Source organism: Guillardia theta (genome assembly GCF_000315625.1).
Source record: "Guillardia theta CCMP2712 unplaced genomic scaffold GUITHscaffold_391, whole genome shotgun sequence".
Classification (NCBI taxonomy): domain Eukaryota; class Cryptophyceae; order Pyrenomonadales; family Geminigeraceae; genus Guillardia; species Guillardia theta.
Window position 1 is genome coordinate 1 of NW_005434292.1, and position 11,142 is coordinate 11,142.

At 55.0% G+C, this 11,142-nt stretch overlaps 3 protein-coding genes across 3 annotated transcripts; all 3 read right to left on the minus strand.

Annotated features, from left to right (window-relative positions):
* Position 1: 1 nt before the first annotated feature.
* GUITHDRAFT_122641 (hypothetical protein) lies at positions 2-1,447 on the minus strand (the record flags this gene model as incomplete). Its single annotated transcript, XM_005818074.1, has 3 exons — positions 2-65; positions 495-619; positions 936-1,447. Coding segments are annotated over 3 exons (701 nt in total), but the record flags the coding sequence as incomplete, so codon positions are not given.
* A 1,236-nt stretch (positions 1,448-2,683) lies between these two features.
* On the minus strand, positions 2,684-4,606 carry GUITHDRAFT_83378 (hypothetical protein; the record flags this gene model as incomplete). The annotated part of the gene is made up of 10 exons (XM_005818075.1): positions 2,684-2,882; positions 2,938-3,014; positions 3,065-3,157; positions 3,206-3,250; positions 3,538-3,646; positions 3,736-3,809; positions 3,857-3,941; positions 4,027-4,097; positions 4,146-4,286; positions 4,391-4,606. The coding sequence occupies 10 exons, from the start codon at positions 4,604-4,606 to the stop codon at positions 2,684-2,686; spliced, it is 1,110 nt and encodes a 369-aa protein (XP_005818132.1).
* Positions 4,607-6,949: 2,343 nt separating this feature from the next.
* Positions 6,950-10,034, minus strand: GUITHDRAFT_149478 (hypothetical protein; the record flags this gene model as incomplete). Its single annotated transcript, XM_005818076.1, has 3 exons — positions 6,950-6,997; positions 7,425-7,541; positions 7,584-10,034. The coding sequence occupies 3 exons, from the start codon at positions 10,032-10,034 to the stop codon at positions 6,950-6,952; spliced, it is 2,616 nt and encodes an 871-aa protein (XP_005818133.1).
* Between the last annotated feature and the right edge of the window lie 1,108 nt (positions 10,035-11,142).

Here is an 11,142-nt window from a genome sequence, read left to right on the forward strand (position 1 = left end):
TCCCAGGATGTCCTTCTCTACCGTCCAGGTTGTCTCAGACGGAAAGATCTTTTCGGGGAAGGTGCCTTGAAGGATTACCTCTCCGGTCTTTCTGCTGATCTTTGGCCAGCAGACACGTCAGGCTCCAAGATGTAGGAAGATGAAAATAGAACTCCCTCCTGCTACTCCTCCTGATTCTCCTGCTCGTGCTTCTACTCCTGCTCCTGCTCCTGCTCCTGCTCCTGCTCCTGCTCCTGCTCCTGCTCCTGCTCCTGCTTCTACTCCTGCTCCTGCTCCTGCTCCTGCTCCTGCTCCTGCTCCTGCTCCTGCTCCTGCTACTCCTACTCCTGCTCCTCGACAACGACCTTGTCCTGCTCCTCCTGCTCCTCCTGCTCCTTTCCCCCTGCCCCCCTGACCCCCTGCCCCCCCTGACGCCCCTGTCTCTCCTCCTCCTCCTCCTCTTCCTCTTCCTCTTCCTCATCCTCTTCTCCTCCTGGTCCCCCTCCTCCTCAAACCCAGCGCCAGCTCTCCTACCTTGAGCGTGTCAGCAGTCGTCTCCACCTTGAGCATCTTGGGGGTCATGCCGGGAGGGAGGAAGATGTCCGCAGTGACCTCGGTAAGCGATTGAGCCCAGACATACCTGTTGAGAGCTCAGAGGAGAAGAGAAGGGGAAGAGGAAGAGGAAGAGGAAGAGGAAGAGGAAGAGGGAGAGGGAGAGGGAGAGGGAGAGGAAGAGGAAGAGGAAGAGGAAGGGGGAGAGGGAGAGGGAGAGGGAGAGGAAGGGGAGGGGGGAGAAGAAGACAAGGAGCGAAGAGGAGAAAGGAAACGAGGAAGAGCAGAAGAGAGGAGATGTGGAGGAGGATGACAGAGAGTTTGGCAGATACACAGGTAAGGAGACAGGGAAGTGAAACAAGCCAGAATACAGGGACAAGGGGCAGCAGCAGCAGAGGCAGCACCTGTCCGTCCTCCCTCCATTGTTCACTGGGATCTGCAGGCCCGTCTGCCTCGCTCCTCCTCCCTCATTACTTTCCACCAGCTCCAGCTGATCTTTGGCTTCAATCTCCTTGCCATCAGCCGGCGTCTCCTCCGTGATCGGAACATCCGTCGTGGGAGATGGCTCCGTCTTCGTCTCCGTCTTCTTCTCCGTCCTTGTCTCCACCCTCCTCGGCTCCTCCTGCATGGGCTCTGGCTTTCTCATAGTTCCCCCGGAAGCGATGTGCTGCAGGTACCTCTCCTTCTGGTGGCAGAGAGTATCAATGAGGATCTCGTAGTTGTCCTTGGCCCTCGGCCCGTTGAAGCAGGGCGTCCTCCTCTGCAGGAAGTTGAACACGGTGTTGAGGAAATGGATCTCGTCCGGATGCTGTTGCAGCATGTCCCATAGCACGCGGTCGTACTTGCTCGATGCCTCTGGTTCGCTGCCTCCTCTGAGGGAGAGGGGGCGGAAGGAGGAGCTACCGGCCCCTCCCATGCTCAACCATCTAAAGTTGGTCGGCACGGCCAATCCAGCGGAAGCGAAAGAACCTGAGGAGGAAGTCAGATTGACTTGGGCCGCAAACTCCTGCTAAATCTGCTGCTGTTCCACTCACTACCCCTACTTTCTGCCCCTCCTCCTTCTTATCTCCTACCCCTCCTCCATCCTATCCCTTCTCCCTCTAACTCCTTTATCAGCATCCAGTCCCAGCCTTGTCCTTCTCAAGACTTCTCTTCTCTTCACTACCAACATTCAGCCCCATCCATGTCCTGCTTTCGTGATGACACATTCTGGGCAGCAGAGGGCAGATGATGTTGTGTCCTATGAAATGTGCTCCACGTGTTCGTCCTTACTCTTGCTCGAGTTGTCTCATATGACATCTTTCTTCGTTCTTCCTCGTGTTATCATACTCTTATTCAACTTGAATTTCATCGTTTCTCACCTTCACTTCTCATCATCGTCGTCGCCATCGCCATCAACATCATCCCCTTCATCGCCTTCCTCAACATGGTTTGTCGTCCACGCTTGCGACTTAAGTACCCTACCCTTCTTCTAGATTGGCCATCCAAATAAGACCCCTACTAATACCACATAATTGAAGATGGGGTGGGGTCAAAGGTACCCGTGGATGATCAGGTACCCCTGTCAATCTTCAGAAGTTTCGATCAAACTTCGGAACTGGTAATTTCCACGAAGTTTCAAAGTTGAAGGCTTTTGCTGGCCCGCCTCAGAGACATAGCTCGTGTGCCAACCGGGTTGGAATAGAGGTGTACGCTGCCGGCGGCGGGCCCCGGCCCGGCCTTCAATGGCCGCTGAGCGAGTGCTGCGGACAGGCTCGGATCGGTAGTCTGCCGCTGAGTGGCCCGGGTCGGGCAACCGGCGGCCTTCTGCATCCCCACACCCAATCATAGATCATGCTCTCTCCCCAACTCCCGACCTCCTCCTCCCAACCCTCAATGAAGCTTGAAACTTGTTAGAATCTCTTCATGTCCGCATGCTCCTTTCACACACATGTTATGTACATCATGAGGCTCTCGGCCGGCGATCGTCTCCGCCGACCACAAACAGCACAAGGCAGGAAGTTCCGACTGTTCCCTCATCAGCAGCAGCTGCGCCACCCTCCTCATGCCTTCCTGTCCACCACCTGCGGCTGAGCGTGAGCGAGGAGAGCGAGGAAGGCAGAGTAGGAGGATGGAGGATGGTGTGGCGGCTAGGGGAGCAGAGGAAGCAGCATCAACAGCAGGGGTAAGGGCAGCGGCAGGAAGGGTAGGAGGTAGTGCGGGAGGGGAAGAAGGTGGTGCGGGAGGGGCAGGAGTGGCAGGAGCAAGAGGCCACCAGGTGCGCGAGCTGCACAAGGGCGTCTCTTGTGACTGACGGCTCGAACTTGTTGGCGCTCTCGATCGCGAGCCTGCTGTGCTCCAGCGCCAGCTCTCTGCATCATCCCGGTCAGACCTCTCCTCCTCTCGCTCGCATGCAGCTGCTCCTACCTGCTCTTGGCGATGCCATCACTCAGCTTGACCAGCTGCATGGTTCGCTCGACGTCGCCTTCCCCCTTGTAGCACCTCTGTAGGGGCAGCACGTCAGCACGCGGCGAGGGAGGGGAGGAAGAAGCACATGGATCATCGGCTCCAGCTCGTGCGAGAACTTCTCCAGGGCAAAGAGGACGGGAGCTGTTGTCAGCCCCTCCCTGAGATCGCTCCCTGGCGTCTGAAGGGCACGGCGTCACCTCCTCGACCCCTCGATGCTCTCCTGTACCTTCCCCAAGCTCTGCAGGTCTCCCTCGAAGTCCAGCACGTCGTCCTGTGGTGCGTCAGGAGATTCCCAGTTTGTGTCAACGAGGAGAGGTAGGAGGAGCCTTGCCAACTCGAGGGAAGAGTTGGGGGTGGGAGAGAGGATACGGAGGGAGGGAGAGGAAGAGAGGTTTCATGATCAGTGAGATACAAGACGACGGCAAACGGATCGCACAAAATTGCAGGAGATCACGAGGGGATTGGAGTGGAGGAGATGGACAGGACAAACAAAAGGAGGAGCGGAACAGAAGAGAGAGGAGGGAGGGGAAGAGGAAGCGGACACTGTCACTCCATCACCTGAATCTGGAACGCGAGCCCAATGTGCTTCCCGTACTCGAAGGCAACCTCGGATGCGGAGTCCTTCAAGCTCTCCTCGGCTCTCCCAAGGAGCACGACCCCTTTACAGCTGCGAGTGGACGCGAGTGAGGAGGCAGTAGCGTAGGAGGGAGAGAGAGAACAAGAGAGATGGAGCAGGAGCAGGGGGACGGTGGTCACCTATGGGCGAGCAGCGAGGCCGTCTTGAGGTAAGTCTTTCGCATGTAGTAGTCAAAGTTTGTTGCCTCCAACGTCTGCGACAAGTTAGGGGGTCCTGGCCAGGCAGCCGCCTCTCCTCTACTTCGGTTCTGCTCTGCATAATCTCCCCCTCAACCAAGTGCGCGATAACCGTCGATAACAGCTCGATCACTTCCACATTCTTCAACCTGAAGCCCCCAAAGTTACGGAGGGCCCCGGCGGGTCAACCCCGCACCCCAACGCCCCCCCCCGCCCCCCCCTCCCCCTACTCACCTCGCCAGGTTCAGTGATGCTCTCGATAGCAAAAAATCACCAGCTAGAATGGCGAGTTTGTTCCCGTGGACCTGGAGGAAGGGCTCAGCGCTAGTCACTGGAATATGCTGCTCCCGCACGTTGTTGAGCGACGGGATGCCCCTCCTGATCTCCGCATGGTCCATGACGTCATCGTGCAGCAGTGAAGCCGTGTGGATCATTTCTGTGATCTCTGCAAGCCTCTGCTGCTCACTTGAGATCTCCCCTGCTGGCGGGCTCGCCTGCAGAACACATGAGGAGGAGAGGAGGAGAGGAGGAGAGGAGGGAACGCAAGGCAGAGAGACGTCAAGGAGGACGAAGGGGAGGGTAGAGCCCAGCATCCGACCTGCGCGACGAGAAGCACCAGAGCAGGCCTGAAGCGCTTCCCCGGGACGTCGAAGAAGTAGCGAGAGACAGTGTCCAAAACCTTGTTGTCTGCTGAAGCAAGAGTCTTGAGGTTCTCTGTCAGCGACCGCAGCTGCGGCTCCATCAGCCTGAAGGGGTCGATAACTTTGCCCGCTAGGTGGCCCCCGAGGGCCGCAGCCCCCGCTGCACTCGCCATGACGGATCGGATGCTGACGTCCGCTGCGTTGCCCAGCTTCTTGCTGGGCTCGGGTGCTGACTTGCTGCCAGTGTGGATGTGAGACTTGTTGGCATGTAGGTCGAAACCGTTCGAAACCCTCCTCTCGATGTTGCACTTGGACAGTAGCTGCGATGCTGTCTCAGATCGCTGCTGTTCTCGCTGCACTCTCAGCTTCGTTCCATACTGGCGGCAATGCCCAGGAAAGTTATGGTGCTGAGAGGAGATCTGGTTCAAACAGGATATTGCGAGCACTTTGTTCCTCACAACTGCGGTGGAGGATCGCATCGGCAGGAGTTGCGTCAGGACGGATGCCCCACAGGTACAAGAGGAGGAGGAGAAGGAACTGCGGGATGTACTTGACAAGATCGATTCCTCAGGGAAGCTCCTTCCACATTCAAGACAGGTTCGTGGGAACGTCCTGTCAAACATGCGACAAGTCAGATCGTGTCTCCCTTGCGAGTTCCTTGCCCCCGCACGAAATATTTGTCATTTCGTTTTCTTCGCTACGTTTTCCTCTCATTGCACGTGATTACATCTTCAAAGCAAACAAACATCTCCCCCCTGCCAACACATCTGAAGCTGGTGCCTTTGAATAATCCTCCGGTAAACTCCCTGAGCATCAAAACATCCTCATGGTCAATATCACTTCCTATTCCTCTTGTTCTCTGCTCCTCCCTTCACATCTCTGCTCTGTGTTCCTACTGTTACCTTCATCTTCACCGTCTCTTCCCTCCTTCTCTTCCTCCTCCTGCTCCCATTGATCTATGCCCCCCTCGTGCCATAGTGAGCAGTGGATTAATAAAGAGACCAGGGTCTTCAAGACTGATAGTGTCAAAATCCACCCACCCACTCTCCATAGAATTCTCTATATGTCCAGATATGACTAAACTATTCCGGTCAATTCTGATTGAATAGGTAATTAAAAACTATGAAGACTAATATTTTTCTTACATATACATCTCAATAAGTAATTAAGATGAGTACCTACCCCTTTGCATGGTGGACCCCTACCGGTATAACATCCCCCTCCTTCCTTGGGCGTGGAAGAGATCCAGCGATTACCACCCGCCCACCCTCCATGGTTTCTACCCCTCTACACAGAGTACCCCACCCTATTTCTTTTTACACTACCCCTTCATTAAAGTACCCCACCACATATTCTTCATTATCATACCCCACTTTTCTAGGCATTTGTTTTGGAAAAATTGTACCCTACCCTACTAATATGTTGCGAACCCCCTGACGAGTACCCCCGTCTTTCCCCCGTCTTTATACGATCGCTATGTAATGCAACTACCCCTACCCTCTCCGGGAAAATGAACCCCCCCCCATCATCTAGGTACCCCTGATCCTTACCGATTGATGACCCTACCTTACTACATTTCCTACCCCACCTCAACATGAAGCTACACCCCTGGGAAATATTTTGATTTCACCACCGGTCCCTTACTGTAGTTCCCCACCATTACCCCACCCACCTATCCCCATATCATAACTATACGAAAAGGTGGGTCCTACCACGTTGCAACCCTTACACCACCCACCCCCATTCACTCGAACCCACCCTGATTATCAGGTTACCCCCTTTTTTCCCAATTACTACCCCTCATTTCCTCACATGGATGCCATCTTTCCTGGTCACCAGTACCCCCTGGTTCGCAACACGTATGTTGTCAACCAAGGGTCCTCAGTTCACCTCCACCCCCATTGCCCACCCACCCTTGTAAATACTTTGTTTTTTTCAAAAGTACCCCACCATGAGCCTGAATACGAGACTAGTAGACATGGGTACTGCACAAGTGAAGAGAACCTCTACCCCGACATCAGACCACCCTACCCACTAATTTTACACCCTGACTTGCAATACTACCCACCCCATCATTTATGGCATTTATGCACAGGTTATCACCGGTACTGAGCACTTGTGACCCATCTGTATACTCGAACCGTGACCGGGTGTCTGAAGGGCCCGTGGGTCAGTGATCACTCAAGTCACCTTGCTGCTACTACGGTAGCCTCACGGCCCGGCCCGGCCCTGCGGCGCCCGGAGTCGGCGGGCCCGGGGCGGGGCACAACCGTGACCGTGCTGCCGCAGCCTGTGGCACGGCGGCGCCGCAAGCCGCGCCGCCGCGGCGGCCGGGCTGAGCTCCGAACTCGGAAGTTCGTCGCACCCGGCCCGGCGGTCGGCCCGTGACTCAGTCACGGTGAGTCACTGCGGCCACCCGGTCCCGGGTGACGGCGTCGGAGTGACTTTCGAGTCCCAATGGGCCCTTCGACGGCGCCGGGGGCCCGGGCTCTCAGGGCTGCCGCCGGCCCGGCGGCTCACTCAACTTCCGGCCCATTCAAGCCGGGCTGTGCCATGGCGACAGCCTGTAACCGTTTAGTAACATTGAACATGAGGCGGAATCACTAACGGTCCGAACGTGGCAGTGAGACTGAGAGCCGGGCTACCGTACACCGAGTTCATCCGATGATCACCGTGATGAACATCAGTGTCAGTGTGCCAGCAACTCATTGGAATGCTTCGCATGAAAGTCAGCAAGAAGGTTGAAGATCGATACTAAACCCAAGTTTGCTGCTCTTCCAGCCTAGCCTTAGCGTCCTCCTCTTGTTCTTCCTCCTTCAAACGCTCCTCGTCCACTCACTCCGCAACCCTCCGAGCCATGCCGCCAAAGGCAGGCCGTAACCGAAAGGTTGTTGTAATCAAGTGAGAAGTTTATCATTATGTATTGGCTCACACGTTATCTCAATCTTTTCTCTCCATCAAATTGCTGTGCTCAGTAAATTTCTATCTCACTTTCACTCTGCCAAATACTGATACAGTTTGTTTGACAGTCTTCTTGCACACGACATTGCTGCGTTGACACTCGTCGACAGAGATCGCTCGAACACTGACTCGCGACATCGTCACTGCCTGTTCGAGGCAAGTCTGTCGCCATTACAGGCACTCGCACACGTACGTTTCCTGCCCGGCAGCCTCCCGCGAGCCTTGAAAGACAGTCATCTTGACTAGGTGGTATTTGTATACTCCTTCCTCGATGCTGTTCGGGTCCCTTGTACATTCCAACGTCGTAGTCCAGTCCTCGAACCCAGCAGGAGTCAGAAGCTGTCCTGTCATGACGTGCAAGTCAGGCAAGCTATCACGCTGTGTCTGCTTCACTCCATGGCACTTGATCTTGACAAGCTGCGCGTTTCCCGCCTCGTTGGTTGCGGGAAGGCCGGCGAGCATGCGATGGACAGACATGCTCCCTGAGGACGGGAGAACCTGAGAACCCTCCTCTCTGTTGACGATGACATCGATGGACAAGTTGTGGGTCTCCTTGAAGTAGGAGTTGACGATGCTGGTGATGAGCTTGAACTTGGTCTCTTCTCTCGTCATGATGATACCAAACCATGCTTGCGCGAGGGCGGGAAGGATGTCGTTGCGATTGGACGCGCTCAGGCTGTTGACGGTTGTCAAGTAGTCGGAGGGTCCGATCATGGTCACCCTCTCTATGATATCCAGGGGGAGGGAGCTGGAGGTTTGGTCCCAGTCTAGCAGGATCTTCTGCTGCATGCTCTCGTGGTCCATCAGCACGTCGGCCACTTGGTTCGATCGGATCCGCTTGGTCGACCGGAACCAGAGCTGACTCATCCTCGACCGCTTGCTGTTGATCTCCTTTTCATGATCTCCTCCCTTGCGGTCGCTGATGTCTTCGAAGACGATCTTCTCTGGGAACGTGTACTCCTGCAGGCACCACAGGCGGTTCTGATACCAGTCCTCCTCCAGGATCCGAGAGTCTCCCGTGTTGTTGAAGGCGACCACGATCCCTCCAGACGAGTAGAGGCCGATCATGCGCGGGATCAGCTGACTCTTGAAAGCACGTTTGAGCTCTTCCCGCTCCATGGTACCTCCTTTGTTCTCCTGAGGGATCGAAAACTGATCCATCCACACGTACTCCTGGCTGCCCTTGGACAGCGCCGTCACCATGCCCTGCAGCATCGGCTCGACTATGGTGACGACCCAATCGAACCCCTGGTTGCCGGCAAGACGGATCTTGTAGCAGCGGGGAGCATCAGCGTTGGGGTTCCTGCTCCTGTACATGTGCTCGTTGCTCCAACGGTAGCTGACGATCGCAGCAAGGTCGATCCTATCTTGACTCGCAAGGTAGGTGGGAATCCGAACTTCGTGCTCCACAACAGCTGGACCGTCCTTGCTCTCTGCCAAGATGCGCGCAAACTCAGACACCATCCGCTCCTTGGACATGATCAGGCCGTAGTTGTCGACGGGAGTTCGCATCATGTTCTCGTCGACAGACATCTCACGGTCTCGAACAAGAAACAAGAAGACCGTCAAGATCGCACAGATAAGCAGAAGAATGGCAGAGAAATTGTTTATCCCTCCCAGGGCTCCCATGTTGGCCAGCAGGCAGCCACCTATCCATGGCACTGACAAGAACCATAGGAAGGAAGCGATAACCTTGCGCTGAGGCCTCGAGACCATGGAGGTGATCTTCAGCGATGGCAAGGATCCTCCGGATGAGAGGAAGGACCAGAACAGGCGCCAAGGGAGGCACAGGAGCCCTCCGTCCACGAGCACGATGATCACTGTCGCAGCAAGCAGGAGAGGAGCGATGAACACCTGAGCCTTTGAGGAAACCATGACGTAGCCTCCCAGTATCAGCAGGAGCGCCGGAATGAACAAGATCCCGGCCATGGTAGCAGAGTACAGCTGTCGGAGCTCACTGCAGTTTACCCACACCCAGAAAGGGTTCTTGCAGCGCGATGCGTTCATGAGGACATTCTCTAACACTCGAGACTGAAGCGTGAAGTCTCCATGCGAGGCCAGGACAACTGTCTTCAAGATGATGCCTGTGGATACGCCCAAGAAGCACGCATACGCGGCAACCAACGGTTGCAAGCTGCAGATGACACAGCTGTTTGGCTCGCCAAGCTTCGCATCGTAGATACATTGTGTTGTTGCTTGCGATCTTTCAAACTCGGCATACATGGCACACACAATGATCAACCATATCAAGATGCCAACGTCGGTTAGCACGTTGAGACCTCTTATTCTCAACTTCTGCGCCATGCACAACTCCGGGGTGCAGAGCGACAGCAGGTTGCGGTTTGCGTCGAGCAGACTTTGCGTGTACATACGGGTGAGCATCTTCTTGTACAAAGAGAACATCCAGAACAACACTTCGACGGCAAACAGAGCAAGACATGCGAAGAAGGGTAGGAAAACAACCAAGCTTGCAAAGCCAGTGAGGTCTCGAAAGCACTGATGGCTGCCGTACGACCAGACGAGGAAGTATGCGAGAGATACAAGTTTGAAGCATGCGATAGCTCGGGCGATGAGGATGAACTTGGATCGGCCGAGGGTGACAATGTTCAGAAAGTCCACGATGAAGTCAGAGAACGACATTGCTCTGAATTGATGAATATTAAATCTTTCTCGTCGGCTCTTGTTCAACCTTCAAATCGAACTTGTACTCCAACCTGCCACAACATCAGCACAGCATCACGTTCAGCAGTAGCTCATCTCAGCGCTTGCTCCTTCATCTACTCACGTGTATCCCCTTCCTGTCTCTGCTAGTCTTCTATCCATCTCTGCATGGCGTCTATACGCTGCCAGGCGGAGAGAACTGGAAGGCAATAATGTCCGCTATCGCGTTGCGTCCCCCCGACCACCCACCCTGAAGAATCCTTAACGCTTCCTACTACCTACCCCCTGATTATCTCCAGAAAATGACCCCACCCTACTCTTGATGTCCACTTCACCCCTTTACATTACATTATGCTTCCCAACTGCACCAGTACCACCCCGGATGATTTACCCACCCCCACCCCCTGGGAGCATTCCTCCATAAGTGACTACCACACGGATTCTCCGAGCGTTGAGAAGAGGTTGGGAAACCCGTTTAAGTGGCCAGGTGTAAGTTTCAAACTCGTTACCTCAAAAATTGAAATCATCTTATTGAAATTACAAATCTGGCGCAGATTAAGTCTCCCAAGGGAAGTTGAGCGACGCAAAGGCCCCCCGGTCATTTTGCGACCGGCGGATCGTCAGGCCCTGAGGCGGGACCGGGTTCGTAGTCAATCAGAGAGATGAGTAAAATACGAAGTCTTCTTCATGCTGACGCTTTGCGGTTGCTCTGGTACCTGGCGGATCACCATGGAGCTCCTGACAGCGGAGTGCGATGAGATGCGCTCAGGAGGCGGTGTATGGGGACCCTGCCTTTCATCGTTTGCGTGCTCGCCTGTTTCGGCAGTATCGCTCTCGCATGGGTCTCGCCCGTCTTCCTTGCGCTACTGCTCTTTGTCCTGATCCTTGTTCCCCTGCTTGTCGTGCATGCCGTCGCTTGCGTGGTTGGAGTAGCGGTTTTCGCTGCCTCCTTCGTTTCCTAGTATTTTATTGAGGCGGGTTTGTAGGCTTTATCCTCGTCCTCACAAGTTTGATCTTGTCCACCTCAATGAGTAGCAAAACTTGCCCGTTGAAGCCTGCTGCTGCTGCTGCTCCTCCTCCTCCTCCT